The 19,017-nt window shown below is 42.6% G+C and overlaps 1 protein-coding gene across 1 annotated transcript; it reads right to left on the reverse strand.

The window, feature by feature from the left end:
• Positions 1-1,858: 1,858 nt before the first annotated feature.
• Positions 1,859-10,245, reverse strand: BET1 (Bet1 golgi vesicular membrane trafficking protein). Its single transcript, XM_075705508.1, has 4 exons — positions 10,156-10,245; positions 5,679-5,794; positions 3,635-3,691; positions 1,859-3,115 (listed from the first exon to the last, which is right to left on the reverse strand). The coding sequence occupies exons 1-4, from the start codon at positions 10,172-10,174 to the stop codon at positions 2,960-2,962; spliced, it is 348 nt and encodes a 115-aa protein (XP_075561623.1). The 5' UTR covers positions 10,175-10,245; the 3' UTR covers positions 1,859-2,959.
• Positions 10,246-19,017: the final 8,772 nt, after the last annotated feature.

Genomic DNA, 19,017 nt, shown 5'->3' on the forward strand with positions numbered 1-19,017 from the left:
GTGCTACCACCATCGCTGATGGACTCGGCCTTGGCCAGTGGCAGGTCTGCCTTGGAGCCGGCTGGCATTGGCTCTATCGGACATGGGGGAAGCTTCTAGCAGCTTCTCACAGAGGCCATCCTTGTAGCCCCCCCCCACTACCGAAACCTTGCCATGCAAACCCAATACATGTGTAAAAATTACGTATACGATTTCAAACCCAAGAATAAATATAACTGCAGTATTCCTATGCAGCTGCTATTACTGCAACTTTTATAAAAATCCTACTAGTATTCTTCTATCATATCCACTGTATAGCGTATTTTATTCTACAAGATCATACTACAGCATCCTGAAATCTTGCTAACGTTTGTGAATTTTAAGGACTGTCAGAGTAATACTTTTCTACCAGAAAATTACCAGTAAAGTAAGTGCAGATGCGGAGGGAAATTCTAAGGCTGCAATGCTGGTTTCCACCAATTGCCATTTCCCCTTTCCTGACTGAAATATTCTCAAAGCACTTTCACCTTTACATGTTGCCTTAACCATTCTAAGCAAACTTGCAGCATTTCAGTTCAGATTTTAAACTGAAAATTGACCTTGTGCTGGAAGTGAAGAAAGGGAAATGTGCTACATGGGTACTTGCTCCAAAGGTAAAATAACATAAAAGCATAAAGAAATGTCACAGTTTTGACTATGTAACTTTCAGTTACCTTTCAGTTCAACAAGTTCACATTAAAAAAGCCTAACAGAGTTGTGTTTTAGCACTTAATTTAAAAAGCCCTTGTGTGTTTTCTAATAAACACAGAGATGTAGAAAGTTGTTTGGAGGCTTCATATATCCTTGTGTTTAAGCTTTCTCCCCATTTCCTGCCCTATCTAGACAACTACAAAAAAAGTGACAGCCCTCCTTCAATGAAGAAACACAGACATAGGCTTAAGATTCCCCACCCATTAATTTCCTCTCACTCCTCTGCACCACTAAAGAATGGAGGGGAGAAGGAGGAGGAAGATGACCTAGTTCCTATTTTGCATTAATTACCTTTTAATCTGGTTTGACGTATTTTAAATGAAATCCTGTTGGTTTTAGACATGATCTGAAGGACTGGTAAAAGATTTTTACCAGTATGTGCTCTGTCGAGACTTAAGGGACACTCTAGCATACGTTTCAGAACAAAGACAGGAAATGTATCAGCCATATAACTAGCTGCATCCACCCATTTTTCTACTTTATATTAGGTAGTTAAAAACTTTCCCCATTTATTGGTATGGCAGATTGATCACTAAAAAATAAAAAATATCATGTCTAGAATTGTTCAGACACCATGTTTAAGTGCCAGAAATATATTTCTAGAAGATGATCAACTATCAGGGGAGTGTGCTGTCAAACAGATATGTCAGTAATTATCATCTCACTTGTTAGGTACCTTGCACTCCACCGTCTCATTAAAATTATACAAGTGCATTAATTTTGAATGGCAAACTATATCCTATTGACTAGCTTTGGGAATGCTATACTTGTTAAACAAGCCTAGCAATCCCCCTGTAAAGACGATGCATTATCCTGGTGTTAGTACTTAGATGTTCTGTTACTTGTAGAAGTATTGTAGACCTTGTAACAGTCAAAGATTAAATCAGCTAGAAATATCTGAGCTTTACTTTTGCACATACTGTCTGTTGTGTATTAGATAAGCGATATCCTTGTCACACTTCTGTTACATATAAAATCTGCCATGAAAGAAATGTAGCATACACCTCCATTTCTTATTTTAATAGCGCTCCCCACACAGGTATAGCCCCTTAAATGCAGCACCATTTCCAAGAAATACATTGGTATTCAATAGTAGAAAAGAATGTATATAAACACCACTAGCTAGAATACTATAGAACACTTTATTTGTCAGTTTGAAATTAGTTATTAATGGCAACATGCTATACAGTATTTCTAGAAAAGTTTTTCAAAAATCATAGATACCATTTCAATATCTAGGAAACTTAATTTTTTGAATGTTGAACTCAGCAATGTAATAGCTTCAACTATTAGAAACTATTCTGTGAGCCGAAGTTAAGTCTTCAAATTAAAAAACCTTAATATGACAGCACCTCCAATAGGTGCATCACAATATACTTTAATATAAAATTCAAAATATCTGACCTTGTTTTTCAGACATCACGCAGTATAGATTTAGGGATCATCACAGACTGAAAAGTAAACATACTAGTGGTAAAAGTTCTAGTGATTCAATGGAATCATTAAGTTTTAGATACTTTAAATATAAAGAAAACATTTGTACTGTGTCCCTCCTGGTTGATCCCAATGATCAAAGGCATTTGCTTCGAAGAATACATATGTAAGCATGGTTTGTCACATTTAAATAAAAAAAAAAAAAAAATCCAGTTTTAAGTAACTTCTCCCCAAAACACACAGTTTAAGCTACTTAAACACATACACTATCTGACCTATCCACAAAATAATTTTTGGGGGTACCACTATTACATTTGTTAGCTTCAGGCTAGCCTTCTAAAAATCCACAGATAAAACCAATTTAGAAAGCTCCAAGTATTCTTCATGTTTTTACAACCTAGAAATTACTATATGCCTGAAACTGGAGCTCTAATTTAGAGCATGGCCCAGAATGAAATGCAGAATGGAAGAGAAAGCCTTGTAATTCTGCAATTACTTCATATCCAAACAACTGTTGGCTTTTGTATTTTTTAAATCAATTCTAAAAACTATTTTCCCCTAAAAAAGCAACCTAATATGCTAGCAGTTTCTGCATATTTACAATCCCCCCCAAAACAGGGGATGAGGGGCAAAATTGAGACATTAAGAAAACTATATAAGAAATTGCATTAATAGTTAATGCAATTTACAACAATTTCACTGTGTTTTATGAACAGAATACTTCAGATCAATGTCTTCATTAATTAAGACTGCTTTATAGTTGAAATTACACAATTTAAACCAAAGGTAACATGCATCACCTCAATTTAATAATCCAGTATATTACAAAAAAAACAAACAATGCAAAGAGCATCATATAGCATAATAGCTTTGTCTGGCTTCCTCTGGAGAGTGTTCTCAGTCTGCCCATAGTTGCACCTAGAAGGCCACCCGTAGAGTCAAAATCATTATCCTACATTTAAAAACAAACCAACAAAAACCATGTTACTCTGAGGAAAAAAAAAATTACCCCTAGAGCTTGCTAAGTGTAGCTCTTTCTGTTTTTTCAAGTTTTCCAAAACTAAAATTATTTCAGAGGCAGTTTCTGAAAATTAACTGGAAAAAACTTTCACCCATTTATCCAGATGGATGCAAGCAAAAAAGGCATTTCTGACTTCCTTATTTTTTGCTTCCCTGTTCTAAAGTAGATTTAAATGTAGAACTGCCTTTTTAATACTACTATACATTTGCTAATTGAAAACAAATACTTGTATCTGAAGTATAAAGACCTTGGTTGTGCTTTGGAAGTAGTGCATTTGCACATCTATCTTTTTTAACAGAAATACTGCTGCTGAATTAGTCACATTTTACAGCCAACAATAAGCTGTGAACATTTTAATACAAATGTTCACACTAAAAGAATGAATGCTTTACATTACTAACTTCTTGATCCTAACCTATATTTAAAGAAAGTTAGTGACTAAACACTTACCATTTCTGATAACATTTTATTTTGGTTTTTAACTTCTGTTCCAATTTCAATGGAAAGCTATTAAAAAAACCCAAAAAGTATTAAATATGAGTAATCAGTTATACACAGATTAGAGAAACCAGTCTAAAATATGTGACATGACTAGCATTGCCCCAGGTAAAATGTGAAAACAGTACCTGGTATTTTCAAAAAACAAAATAACATGCACAGTATTCTGTTAATAACCATTAGGAAAACAAATATTTGTCATTTGACTAGATGAGTCCAGAGAGTCACAGAAGGTACTCAATGCTCCCCCTCCCCTTTTCTTCTTGAAAAGAGAATTCCTTATTAGAATTATTGCACAGACTTTCAAAAATTGAAGATTTAGTGAAGTCTAAGTAGCAATTACCTGTTTCCTGAAACAACTGTTGAAATTAGCGGCACACAGCACAGAGGACCATGAGTACTCTTTTTGACTCAGTGTTGCTGCAGTTGACACCTGCAACCTGCTAACGCATCTCTTCTGACAAGCTGCTGCTATGCTATAAATGGGAATTTCTTTTGTGAACTTGTCTATTCCTCCTCTGCTTTGTGTCATGAAACAGGAAGGGTGCAGCAGGACAAGGAGGTGAGCTGAGTATGCAAGTGAGAGTCAGTCCAGAGGTAGTAACTAGGGTCAGCAACAGCCTGGTGATCGCCCAGCACATCCACAGCTATGAGACAGGTCCAAGGTCCAGCCAGAAAGTCAAGTCTGCAGGTTAGGGTTGGAATCACGGAGGTATGAGACCAGTGCAGACAGAGCTGCAACACAGCTACAGCGTAGCAAAGGCAGGGGCCAGCCAGGAGAATCTTGGCTTAAAAGCAGCTCCCAAGTAAAATAGCGGAGATCCCCCACTGAGGGTTCTTATCAGCACCCTGGCCTTGAACAACCAGCTCAACTCCTAGAAGGGAGGGAAATTTGCTCCAGGCCCCGATGCTTTGGATTAGCTAAAACCCATATGTTTTTTGTGACACAACCTAAATTTCATTATTTCTTATTGCTACATTTCACCACAGTCTATCATCAACTCAAGAGTGAAACATGAGGCTTCTAAGAAGATTATCTGAAGATTATTCCATACTCCAAGATCATTACATTGCACTAAAAGATGCAACTGCAGAAAGAGCACAAATGCTACTCCATGGGGCACTATCAAACAAACTGTAGACATCCCCTGGGACACTGATTTGAAATATAACGTACCAGAGAAGGAGATGAGAAATTAAGTTCTGTAGCAAAGGTCAAAGCTTTTCTTTTTACCTCCTTAACTTATTCTAAATTATTTAGGTGGATAACTTATTAACTTAAACCTAAGGTTTTATCTTCTATTTGAGACTAAACAAATTAACTTTAAGCAACAGGATATTATTAGCAATAGGAATTTGAATTACTTTAGGCCTAAGAATTCATTGGCTTGCACTACATATGTAGAAACAGCACCTATTGCTAAGAATGTATTTTAAAAAATCTTAAGTTGTTAAGAAAAAAAAACCCACACAATTTTAATCACAGAGCTATCTTTCACTTAGACTTGCTTGAAAGAAGTCCTTAATCTCTGGGAAGAACCAGAATCATTAAAACAACAAACTTCTCTTTCAGAGTGTATTAGCAGAGTATAATAGCAGCTGTTTTCACATTACAGATTTATAAGCAGATACAGCAAAAGCTGATGAGCCACAGTGACAACACCAAAACCAATTAGTCTATTTTCTTAAATGAACCTGAGACAGTTTACTGACCTAAACTCAAATTTTCTAGTTTCTGCAGGGACAGGAGCTCATTCTATAGGACAGTAAGCTGTCAGTAACACCACAGCTGTCCTCGAGATTAGCAAAGAAGGACACCTCTAGCTAAAAATCTAATTAAAGGAAGAATCAGCTATACAAACGAATGATTATGCATTTTGGTTGACAATAATTCTTTCTTGTATTAAATTTATGTTTTAAGCTAAGTCTACTGTTTCACTGGTCCATATAATTTAACTCAATAAATGTGATGATACCACTAAAATTAAATACTTACTGATTTAATGGCACTGACTTTTGTACGCAGACTTTCTGTTAACCTTTCATTTTCTTCTTCATAAACACTGTATCCACTATTGGTATAGCCATAGTTACCAGTAGGTGCTCCATCGCCTATAAACACAAGAGTCGGTAGTTAGACAGAAAACACCACCCGGAGCAAGTGCTCTCCACATGCGGAAAAGCACTCTTTCCATTTAAAAATGCATTTCCTTAATGTCACCCTTCGCAATCAGGAAGAGGCGTTGCATGTTCCTGGGATGGAGATTCAACCTTTTTCAAATGTGTAAGTCATTTTTCAATATGCAAATCAAAGATGGAAAACTGAGGAATAGTTGTAATTTAATGCTATAAAATTTTTCCTGAAACAGCGTTTTCAGATTACTTCTGTGGAAATCAACCTAGGCATTACATGGGGATATGAAGGGAGCACCGAGGCCACTACAGAGTGGTAAACCTAACTCAAAATAGGAAAGTTGAGATAATTCTCTAACAAAGACAAATACCATTTCATCACACCCACATTTAAAGGAGAGAATATACTCTGATCCTTACATGTATTTCTCTACAAACAAGACCTCAGACAAGAAGCCAGGCCTCTGAGCAGAACACTGCCATTTCTGTCACCATTCTGCAGTTCTATTCCCACTTCTGCCTTTGCTTTTCAGGTGATGGGAGCTTCAGGACTGTTATCCAAACAACTGACTCAGCAGAGTAAGTGGAGCAGAAGGGAAGGAAAGCTCCTCAGCTCCACACATTCACTTCCTCCAGCCTCTAATAAAGATCTCCTACAGACAACAGTCAGACAGCAGCACAGGCACAGGAGAATTAAAGCTGTGTCCTGTCTAGACAAAAATCAGTCTTGGGCCTCAAATCAAAGATTTGAAACCAAAGAAGACAGCCCAAGACTGACAAAGGCAAACAGAAAAGAACTATTACAAGCTTTATGATAAAGATCCTACTAGATTAATTCAACTTGCAATCCAGCTATGACATTAACCAGTATTTATATGGCTAGTCAGAATGCCACACTAAAGTTGTCTGAATGCCTTTGGTTAATTCCTCTTCATTGCAATTGAAAGGTTTTTGTGTTTGGGTGCCTTTTTTCTTTTTGAGGAAGAAGGGAGAGAAGAGATACACCAGCCACATTCACAGATAAAGCTCTGTCTCAAACAGTTTCACTGTGTGCTTGGTATACATAATATTAAGATTTTAAAAGACAGAATTATGATACTACTGTCATAATAGATATCATTTTATATTAATCCATACAACTGTTCGTTAAGTGTAAGTAATGACAATTTTTTAGTTTGTACTTGTAAATTGTTTTAATGTTATTCTATAAATTAAGCTAATGACAAATTCTCAACAAGACTGGGTGAAATGTATGCTTCCGTTTCATCACACTGAGAGTCAAGAAGTTCCCTCTCCCCCCAGTCAAAAGTATCAATGCCAAGTATAGAAAGCTGACTAAAATGACATCATTTAGAGTCAGGGTCATTCCCTTTGTTTTGTTTTACAAATGCATCTAAGTACAGTACTTCCTACCAAGTGACACACAATGTTGAATATGTTTATAAGTTAATATACCATATAGCTTCAGGCCAAAATACCATTAATTGATTATTACATAGACTGTGTCATAACAGATGTGAACAACTGCCCCAGAGCTTTTAAATAGGCACAGCTACTTCTGAATATGTAATAGAAAGCACTATGTAGAAGCCTGGCTACTGCTGTTTAGAGGAAGAACAGAAACTTCAGCATGGCAGTTCTATGGGCTGTCTTCCAACACTGTTCATTGACAGGACATGCAGACATGACCATAACATCATCACAGGCTAAAAAAAAAAAGGTACCAGGTATCTGCTGCCCACAGCAGAAGTCCTGGTCCCAGCTTCTATTTCCAGCCTACTAAATAAAAAGCAATTCTAGACTGACAGTTTGTATTGGGTCTGGCTGAGACGGAGTTAGTCTTCCCCACAGCAGCCCTCATAGTGCTGTGCTTTGTACTGGTGGCTAGAAAGGTGCCGATAACACTCCAGTGTTTTGGCTGCTACTGAGCAGTGCTCCGCAGCCTCAAGGCTGTCTCACCAACATTTTACCCCCTCTCACGAGTAGGCTGGGGGTAGGCAAGATATTGGGAGGGGGCAGAGCCAGGACAGCTGACCCAAACTGACCAAAGGGATATTCCATACCATATGACCTCGGCTGAGCAATAAAAGCTAAGAGAAAGGAGAAGGAAGGCGGCGGGGGGAGCGCGTATTCATTATTTACAACATTTGTCTTCTGGAGCAACTGCTACGGATACCAAAGCCCTGCTTCCCGGGAAGTGGCTGGACATCACCTACTGATGGGAAGTAGAGAATAAAATCTTTGTTTTCCTTCTGCTTCTGCGCACGGCTTTTGCTTTTATTAAACTGCCTTTATCTTGACCCACAAGGGGTTTTTTTCCATCTCATTTTCTCCCCGCCTGTCCTGCTGAGGATGGGAGTCATAGAGCAGCTTGGTGGCACCTGGCATCCAGCCAAGGTCAACCCACCACATAGTTGAAATGTCAAGGGAAAGCAGCAAATTCTACAGCAGCTGATAACAGTCATCATAAGTATTTAAGTCTTCTGCTTGACCTTCCAGCAGATTTTTTTTTAACAAGTTGTTTCAGGATGTTGCTTAAGGCATTGTTTGCCAGAGACATGCTAAAAGAAGACATGCTCTTTCCCCTGCACTCCTTCCATAAACATCCATCACTTCACTTTTTCAGAGACAGCATACTGAGCTGGATGGCCTTCAGTCTAACCTCTTTCAGTTCATACCCAATAGTGAGCTGTTACTCTGACAAAGAAAAGGACTGGAGACCTAAGCATTATCAAATGCCCACCTTTTTATGATAAACATCCCAACATCTCTCTTGATCTAGTAAGAAGCGTGTCCAAGACTTGTTTTATCTTGTGAAAATACTATTACACAACTGTTGTGGTTTAGCCCCAGTTGGCAACCAAGCACCACGCCGCCGCTCACTCAACCACCACCCACCCCGCAGTGGGATGGGGGAGAGAATTGGAAGAGCAAAAGTAAGAAAACTCATGGGTTGAGAAAAGAACAGTTTAATAATTGAAAAAACAACAACAATAATAATAAATTGTAATGAAAAGGAAAACAATGAGAGAGAGAAACAAAATCCAGGAAAAACAAGTGATACAACTGCTCATCACCTGCTGACAGATGCCCAGCCCATCCCTGAGCAGTGATCACTGACCCCGAGCCAACTCCCCCCAGTTTATATATGGAGCATGGTGTCATATGGTATGGAATAGCCCTTTGATCAGTTTGGGTCAGCTGTCCTGGCTGTGGCCCCTCCCAGCTTCTTGCGCACCTGGCAGAGCATGGGAAGCTGAAAAGGCCTTGACTAGTGTCACCACTACTTAGCAACAACTAAAACATCAGTGTGTTATCAGCATTATTCTCATACTGAATCCAAAACACAGCACTATGCCAGCTACTAGGAAGAAAATTAACTCTATCCCAGCTGAAACCAGGACACCACCACAAAACAGAAGTGTAGAAGTAAATCTAGGGTGGTGTTACAGACACACCTGGTTTAGCCACATGGCATTTATCAGCTCCTAAATACTCACTTTCTAGGAAGAAGTATCAGAACTCAGTCATAAACTTCTGAGGCATCAACATTACCTAAGCTTTACAGTGAGGTCACAGCACCTACATGGTTCTAGAACATGACGTGGGAGTTCAAAGTTTCTTTATAGTCATCAATGTGGCTGCTGGTTGAAAAATGGGGCCTAAGCTTCTCAAAACACTCAGCAGGAACTCTGCAAAGATTTCTGCCTTTGCATCAGATTATACTTGTAGGAAACTGACAACAGTTGGGGTTTGTTTCCCCAAACATAGGAGGAAAACATACAGAAGTACTAAAATTAAAAAAAAACAACTCAGAATTTGGAGAGGATTTGACCTCAGAGTGACAAATGTGTCCATCCATGGCAACACAGCTCAAACTAACACTGTGTTAGAACCATTCATGAACACGATTCAATGCAAATCCTGGTCCTGCTCCCTAAATCCAGGTAGGCTAGAAAGAGAAGAGATACAGAAGCACGGGTAATGGCCACAACACTTTTCCCACCCAAGGCTCCCGAGCGCTGCTGCAAGCCCACACCCACCGGCACAGCCCCTCTCGGGCAGGGACACCGCCCCCGCGGAGCCCCTGCCCGGGGACCGGTCGGGCCTTGCCCAGCCGGCTCCGGCAGCGGCTCCCGCAGGCCCGGGCACAGCGCGGCCCACAGGACAGCACGGGCTGCCCCGGCCCGCCCCGCCGAGCCCTTCACCCCCTCTCCCTTTAACCCCCCAGCACCAGGCGAGGCTGCGCCAGGCAGCCGCTGCCCGCCGATGGCCCGCCAGGCCGGACGGCTGCCGCGGCCCGGCGTGCAGGCCCCGCCGCCGGGGACGGCCGCGCTTACCCAGCCCCGCGCGCCTCATGGCTGTGCCCGGAGCTGCCGAGGGAGGAGGAGGAGGACGACGAGAGCAACCCCCGCGCCCACAGCGCCTGAGGGAAGTGGGGCTCGGCCGCCCAGCTCATTCACCCGGCGAGCGCCACGCCAGCGCTCCGCGCCGCATGGCCCGCTGGGTACGGCGGGCTCGGGCAGCCCAGGGCCGGGCAGGGCGGGGCGGCGCGGGGGCTGATGGGTGCTGTAGTTCCGCCCCAAAGGAGGGGCGGGCGCGGGGAGGCCCGACACGACCCGGCCCGGCCCGGCCCGGCCCGGCCCCGCCCCGTGGCTCTGCGCGGCGGGCGGCCTGGGGACGGGTCCCGTCCACAGCCGGTCCCGTCCAGAGCCTGCGGCTTCCTCCAGCCCCGGGGACCGCGGTTCCCCCCGGCTGGAGCGCCCCAAGGCATTGAACCAGCATGGCGTTTCTCAGGGGGCAGGGTGACAGGCTGTTCGGCCTATGCACACTCTGTGTGCCCAACAGGCCCTGAAAATGGCCTGATTTACTACAATGTACGCTTCAGGGAGTTGGGCTGTGAGGCAATGGTTTCGGGGGGCAGAAGAAGGTGGCAGGGTAGCATGGTGGGGGAGCCTGGCTACTAGCTGGAGTGGGCACTGGCAGAGCAGCTTCCCTGTGCGGCCACCTCCCCGCACCTTCAGGAGAACAAATTCTATTAAATATAATCCGTCCAAAATTTACTCAAGATATTACCTATTTCGGCTGGCATTAAACTTTTAAGAACTGATCCTGTAAAGGAAAAAAAAAAAAAACTGCCTTCGTTTCAGAAGGCCATCGGTACCTTACAATTTTATTGTTTTGAAAGGGGAGATTCTCAGTGGTTGTCCTATAACAGGCAGTCAAAACATTAAAATTCAGTGCTAAGTGGAGCTTTACCGTCTTCCCCCCCCCCCATTTATTTGGAAGTAACAGGCATGCTACTGCAGCATACAGCAAACCAAACTGGAAACCTGCAAATTTCATTATTATTGAAAATTCACTTCTGTGAATGATTTAAATTTCATTTGCAAAGATAATTTCTCCTTTGTTCTTTAACCCCTTGCAATGCTTTATCAGAAATGGGTTTTACCTGCTTTTATTAAAAATGTGACTCACTCTGTATACCAATGGATTGAATTTATTTCCCAGGATGATACCAGAATGACTTATCAGTACTCCAGCATAAAGCAAAGACCATCATGGAGTCCATTCAGAGTTTGCTATTTCAGATGTGGCATCCACCAGACTAAAGAAGCTGCATTGGCTTTTCCAGTTACAACATGCTGCCATATCATTAATTGCTTTGGTATTTGTGTTCTGGTAGAATCATATAATCGTTTAGGTTGGAAAAGACCTTTAAGATCATCCAGTCCAACCATTAACCTAACATTACCAAGTCCACCACTAATCCAATCAAGGGTAGAGTAGCAATTTCATGTTTCCTGGCTTGGTGGCTGGATTATTTATAATGAAAGTAAAAACTAGGAATCATTAAGGTTGGGAAGGATCTCTAAGATCATCATTCCAATCATCAACCCAACACCACCATGCCCACTAAACCATGTCCCAGAGTGCCATGTCTACCCGTTTTTTGAACTCTTCCAGGAATGGTGACTCCACCACCTCTCTGGGCAGCCTGTTCCAATGCTTGACTACCCTTTCCATGAAGAAATTTTTCCTAATATCCAATCTAAATCTCCCCTGGTGCAGCTTGAGCCCATTTCCTCTTGTGCTATCGCTAACTACTTGGGAGAAGAGACCAACACCCACCTCGCTACAACCTCCTTTCAGGTAGTTGTAGAGAGCGATAAGGTCTCCCCTCAGCCTCCTCTTCTCTAAGCTAAACAATCTCAGTTCCCTCAGCCGCTCCTCATAAGGCCTGTGCTCCAGACCCTTCACCAGCCTTGTTGCCCTTCTCTGAACACGCTCCGGCACCTCAATGTCTTTCTCTTCCCCAAGCCTGTAGCGTTGCATGGGGTTGTTGTGACCAAAGTGCAGGACCCGGCACTTGACCTTGTTGAACCTCATACAGTTGGCCTTGGCCCATCAGTCCAGCCTGTCCAGGTCCCTCTGCAGGGCCATCCTACCCTCCAGCAGATCAACACTCCCACTCAACTTGGTGTCATCTGCAAACTTACTGAGGGCACACTCAATCCCCTCATCCAGATCACTGATAAAGATATTAAACAAGACTGGCCCCAAAACAGAGCCCTGGAGAAGACCACTTGTGACCGGCCGCCAACTGGACTTAACTCCATTCACCACAACTCTCTGGGCTCGGCCACCCAACCATTTTTTTACCCAGCGAAGACTACGCCCATCCAAGCCATGAGCTGCCAGCTTCCCAAGGAGGATGCTATGGGAGACTGTGTCAAAGGCTTTGCTGACGTCCATGTAGGTGACATCCACCGCCTTTCCTTCATCCACCAGGTGGGTCACCAGGTCATAAAGGGAAATCAGGTTGGTCAAGCAGGACCTGCCTTTCATGAACCCATGCTGGCTGGGCCCCATCCCCCGGCTGACCTGCACTTGCCTGTTGAGTTCACTCAAGATGAACCTCTCCATAATCTTTCCCGGCACTGAGGTCAGGCTGAAAGGCCTGTAGTTCCCTGGGTCCTCCTTCCGGCCCTTCTTGTAGATGGGCGTCACATTGGCAAGCCTATGTAGGAACTAAGACACTCAGTATTCGACCAAGACTGACTTGTACAAGCTATATAAACACAGACCAAAGCTCCTACTTCACTGACCTTGCAGTATAACAGGAATCTTCATCTACGCAGGTAAAGCTGTAGAAGGAAGAATAAAATAACTCTTGTCAATAAGAAGGCCTGTGCCCTCCTGCTGACATCCTGTGTAATTGCTGTAAGACCCCCCATGTACCTTTTTGCAGTGCATAAGAACACAAATAATTGCAGCATTTCTTTTCTCTCCACTTGTCAAAGTTCAATTGAGATGTTAGTCTTGTATCAGCCCAACTTTAGGACAGATTGAGAAGCTGTTGTTCATTATTTACTTCTCAGTCACATCTGGATGCCTACATCTCAAACAGCATTATAAAGAGTAAAATGAGTATAATGTAGAAACTGGCCCTTTATTTAATATTTGATAATTTAAACAGTTTATCCAAAATTTCAACTAAGGCATTAGTTGCACTTACCAAACAGAAGAGAAGGCCAAGGAGAAGAAATGCCGGCACCCACACTGCGCAGTGTGAAGCTAATCTCCATGGGATTTTGTCTGGAACTCAGCAATTCTTACAGGAGTTTGCAAGCTTCCATCACTCATGACTTGAGACTTGATTTACATCAGTTCAGGGAAATACATCAGTTGTTTCAAAGAAGGGAAAAGTACTATCACCAGATTAAAGATGCTGTTCATGCCAAAACCATCTGAAGTTCACAGATGGGCCCATTTCTTACAGTGCCAGGACGAAGAGGTGTCTTAAAGCATTACATGCTAAAAACGTCAAAATTTAGGTGTTGTAAAATTTACAGAAAATGAACAGATTCTGGGAAAACCTTCTTCATGAGTGCTTCAGATTTGAACTAGGGCTCTGTTAGGAGCAATATCCTCATCAAACACAATTTTTGAAGGAGAGTTAGGGTGACAGTCTATGCAGTAACTAAATAACCAGAGAGTAAAATTGAGGCTCCGGGAGGCAGTAGGAAAATGTCCTTTAGTAACAGCTGGGCTGAGTTTCTCATTGTTATGTATAATTTTATTTACATTTTTTTCTTCATACACCATTCAAGAAAATGATTTCATTTGGTGGCATTGCTATATGAAAAGATTTTTCTTTACAGTATTTGCATATTCTATGTCACCCTTCTCCCCCCCCCCGACTCTTCTTCCATTTTTCAAAAAGTATGGATTTATACATAACTAGGTAAAAAAAGTACATCTCCCCACGAGGACTGTAGTTATAATTCATTGCTAAGGGGGTCATTTTTCATTTTTACTTAAATTTTCTGTAAAATAAAATCCCAAGTAGCCACATGTAAGGTGTTCACAACTCATAGTGTTTATAATCTGCTTAGGATGTTTTGAAATAACATACTGAGTCGATATGCAATTTATAAATAGTACATTTAATTCTGTGCAGTTTCTTACAGCAAAGTGTGGAAACGATACCGACATGATTAATGTTTCAAATCCGTTTTTATCATATTGAATTTATGTTTTTTCATACACTGAAAGTGCCTCCTAGAAAAGTTAATTTTATAGTTCTCCTGACATTGCAATAATGAAATCACGATTCCATCTCACAACAGAGGCTGGACATAGAGGTCAACTGGGTATCATTAATATTCACGACATTTATGTTATATTTCCATTGATCAGTTTTAGTCATATTAATCACTTCACAGAATGAGCCTGTGAAATAAATACTATTTTTCTGTCGACGTGATTAATTGCACTCCTGTTGGCTTTCTGGCCGGTTCCCTGGCAGCTCTCCCACATGGAGGCCATGCCCTAGACTCCCAGGCTTTGCAAGCCAGCTGTGCATGGTTAGCAGGTGTGGCTGCAGCTGGTCCTTAGCATCTGCAGTTCTTCCTGCCAGGAAGTCTAAACAAGTAGTTAGCAAGTGGTTTTAAGATGACTGACTCATCAACGTGTATTGGGTCTGGCTGAGACGGAGTTAGTCATCCCCACAGCAGCCCTCATAGTGCTGTGCTTTGTATTGGTAGCTAGAAAGGTGCTGATAACACTCCAGTGTTTTGGCTACTGCTGAGCAGTGCTCACACAGCATCAAGGCTGTCTCGCCAACATTTTACCCCCTCTCACGAGTAGGCTGGGGGTAGGCAAGACATTGGGAAGGGACATAGCCAGGACAGCTGACCCAAACTGACCAAAGGGATATTCCATACCATATGACCTTGGCTGAGCAATAAAAGCTAAGAGAAAGGAGGAGGAAGGGGGGGTATTCATTATTTACAACATTTGTCTTCTGGAGCAACCGCTATGCATACCAAAGCCCTGCTTCCCGGGAAGTGGCTGGACATCACCTACTGATGGGAAGTAGAGAATAAAATCTTTGTTTCCTTTTTTGCTTCCATGCACAGCCTTTGCTTTTGCATTTTTTTTTTAATTAAACTGCCTTTATCTTGACCCACAAGGGGTTTTTTTCCATCTCATTTTCTCCCCGCCTGTCCTGCTGAGGACGGGAGTCATAGAGCAGCTTGGTGGCACCTGACATCCAGCCAAGGTCAAACCCACCACACAATGTTTTGTTTATCAGTGACCACATATAGGGAGAAATGTTAAAAAAAAAAAAAAAATCACGCAGTCTGCAAGCTTATCTGTCTTGACTGTGTTTTTATAGTCTTTTAACAGTAGCCTACACAGGTGTGTCTTTTTCAGGCACTCTGTTTAGGCAATGTGTATGTCAGCCTCCTTTCCCCAAAATATTATTGAAGAATTACTCCTTCTTTAAAAGAAAAAAAAAAAAGAGATCGTTTATAGAAGGGGTGTTCCACATGTCCTACCAACTGTCCTACCACTGCTACCATTTTTTGGTTCTCTTTACTGTCTCCAATAAAATTACATGAATGGCAAACAGCCTATATATATTATTAGTAGATTACTCCATGACTCCATTGCAAAAGCAATAAAAAGGGAAAAAAAACTCAGAGAAGCTGTCTGAAAAGATCCTATTTAATTAAACTTCCAATACACAACTAAAGCCCAGGAATCTCATTAACATGTTAATAATAATGACATGATTATAATTGAATTACTAAATAAGTAACCAGAATGTCAGTGTTCATACATATTTGATAAACAGGTTTTCACAGTTGTCATGATTAACTTGCTGCTTTCAACAATTACAGGCTGTGAAAACAGCCTAAGAAGTCACAGGCATCATTAGCAAGTTGAAAAGCTGATATTGCATGATATTATGTTAGTATCAAATATTTCAGTCACTGTTTTGTTAAGCAGTAAGCTTCAATTATTAAAAAAAAATTTGCTAGTTAAATCTTGATCCATTGTGCAATTAAGTAACAGCTGATGAGACATTTCTAAATAAAATTAATACATTAACCACATAGAAGCTCCAGACCCTTCACCAGCTTCATTGCCCTTCTCTGAACACGCTCCAGCACCTCAATGTCTTTGTTGTATTGAGGGGCCCAAAACTGGACACAGTATTCCAGGTGCGGCCTCACCAGTGCCAAGTACAGCAGGACAATCACCTCCCTGCTTCTGCTGGCCACACTATTCCTGATACAAGCCAGGATGCTGCTGGCCTTCTTGGCCACCTGGGCTCACTGCTGGCTCATGTTCAGCCGGCTGTTGACCAACACCCCCAGGTCCTTTTCGGCCGGGCAGCTTTCCAGATCTTTAGCGTTTCATGGGGTTGTTGTGACCGAAGTGCAGGACCCGGCACTTGACCTTGTTGAACCTCATACAATTGGCCTTGGCCCATCAATCCAGCCTGTCCAGATCTCTCTGTAGAGCCTTCCTACCCTCAAGCAGATCAACATGTCTACCCAACTGGGCGTCATCTGCACACTTACTGAGGGTGCACTTGATCCCCTCCCTCATCCAGATCATTGATAAAGATATTAAACAAGACTGGCCCCAAAACTGAGCCCTGAGGAAACACCACTTGTGATTGGCCGCCAACTGGATTTAACTCCAGTCACCACAAGTCTTTGGGCCTGGCCATCCAGCCAGTTTTTTACCCCGTGAAGAGTACGCCTGCCTAAGCCATGAGCAGCCACTTTCTCCAGGAGAATGCTATGGGAGACTGTGTCAAAGGCTTTGCTGAAGTCCAGGTAGATGACATCCACAGCCTTTCCCTCACGCACTAAGTGGGTCACCTTGTCATAGAAGGAGATCAGGTTGGTCAAGCAGGACCTGCCTTTCATGAACCCATGCTGGCTGGGCCTGATCCCCTGGTTGTCCTGTACATGCTGTGTGATGGCACTCAGGATAATCTGCTCCATGACCTTCCCTGGCACCAAGGTCAGACTGACACGCCTGTAGTTCCTCGGATCTTCCTTCTGGCCCTTCTTGTAGATGGGCGTCACATTTGCTAACCTGCAGTCAACTGGGACCTCCCCGGTTAGCCAGGACTGCTGATAAAGGATTGAAAGTGGCTTTGTGAGCACTTCTGCCAGCTCCCTTGGTACCCTTGCATGGATCCCATCCGGCCCCATAGACTTGTGAGTGTCTAAGTGGTGTAGCAGGTTGCTAACCATTTCCCCTTGGATTATGGGGGCCTGATTCTGCTCCTTGTCCCTGTCTTCCAGCTCAGGGGGTTGGGTACCCCAAGAACAACTGGTCTTACTATTAAAGACTGAGGCAAAGAAGGTATCTCAGCCTTCTCCTCATCCTTTGTCACTACGTTTCCCCCTGCATCCAATAAAGGATGGAGATTCTCCTTAGCCCTCCTTTTGTTGTTAATGTATTTATAGAAACATTTTTTTATTGTCTTTTACAGCAGTAGCCAGATTAAGTTCCAGTTGGGCTTTGGCCCTTCTAATTTTCTCCCTGCGTAGCCTCACAACATTCTTGTAGTCCTCCTGAGTTGCCTGCCCCTTCTTCCAAAGGCCATAAACTCTCCTTTTTTTCCTGAGTTCCAGCCAAAGCTCTCTGTTCAGCCAGGCTGGTCTTCTTTCCCGCCAGCTTGCCTTTCAGCATGTGGGGACAGCCTGCTCCTATGCCTTTAAGATTTCCTTCTTGAAGAATATCCAGCCTTCTTGGACTCCTGTGCCCTTCTGCACTGCCTCCCAAGGGACTCTCTCAACCAGGATCCTAAACAGGCCAAAGTCTGCCCTCTGGAAGTCCAAGGGAGCTGTTCTACTGACGCCCCTCCTTACTCCTCCGAGAACCAAAAACTCTTATCATTTCATGATCACTGTGCCCGAGATGGCCTCCAACCATCACATCACCCACCAGTCCTTAGCAAACAACAGGTCTAGCAGGGCGCCTTCCCTAGTTAGCTCATGAACCAGCTGTGTCAGGAAGTTATCTTCCACACATTCCAGGAACCTCCTAGACTGTTTCCTCTCTGCTGTATTGTATTTCCAGCAGGCATCTGATAGGTTGAAATCCCCCACAAGAACAAGGGCTAGCGATCGTGAGACTTCTCCCAGCTGCTTATAGAATATTTCGTCTGCCTCTTCATCCTTGTTGGGTGGTCTATAACAGACTCCCACCATATCTGCCTTGTTGGCCTTCCCCCTGATTCTCACCCATAAACACTCAACCCTATTGTCACCATCATCAAGCTCTAGACAATCAAAACGTTCGCTAACATACCGAGCTACACCACCGCCTGTCCTTCCTTGCCTATCCCTTCCGAAGAATTTATAGCCATCCATTGCAGCACTCCAGTTGTGTGAGTCATCCCACCATGTTTTTGCGATGGCAACTGTATCGTAGTTTTCCCTCTGCACAATGACTTCCAGCTCCTCCTGTCTGTTGCCCATGCTGCATGCATTGGTGTAGATGCACTTCAGTTGGGCAATTGATCCTGCCACCTAAATGCATTCCATGTTATTTTCTTGTTCCTGATTTCAGTATCATCTCAGTTTTTCCAGTCATAGTAGACATTATCCTGAAGGAGGCCTCAGGAAGCTTGGTTGGTCAGACACATGTCAGTGGCGAAGGACCAGCTGAGGGAATAAGAAGCAATATGTATGGTTGCATCAGCAGAAAGTATCTAGTAAGAAAATAGTCTTTTTCACCTTTACAACACTTTTTAAAATTTATTAAAAGTGAAGGCATCTTTCTCCTCACTTTGATATAAGCTATGTTTGGGAAGTATTGAACTTTATATTAGCTCATGGATAATATAATTTAAATAGAATTATTATTTACTTAATTGCTGT

This window comes from Pelecanus crispus, chromosome 2 (assembly GCF_030463565.1).
Source record: "Pelecanus crispus isolate bPelCri1 chromosome 2, bPelCri1.pri, whole genome shotgun sequence".
Classification (NCBI taxonomy): Eukaryota; Metazoa; Chordata; class Aves; order Pelecaniformes; family Pelecanidae; genus Pelecanus; species Pelecanus crispus.

Bases quoted from the DNA above. Each gene is read 5' to 3' on its own strand.
- BET1 (XM_075705508.1), bottom strand. The intron at 3,692-5,678 runs GTAAGTATTTAA...TTTTTTTAATAG, and splicing joins AAGTCAGTGCCATTAAATCA to CTTTCCATTGAAATTGGAAC. The intron at 3,116-3,634 runs GTAAGTGTTTAG...TTTTAAATGTAG, and splicing joins ATAAAATGTTATCAGAAATG to GATAATGATTTTGACTCTAC.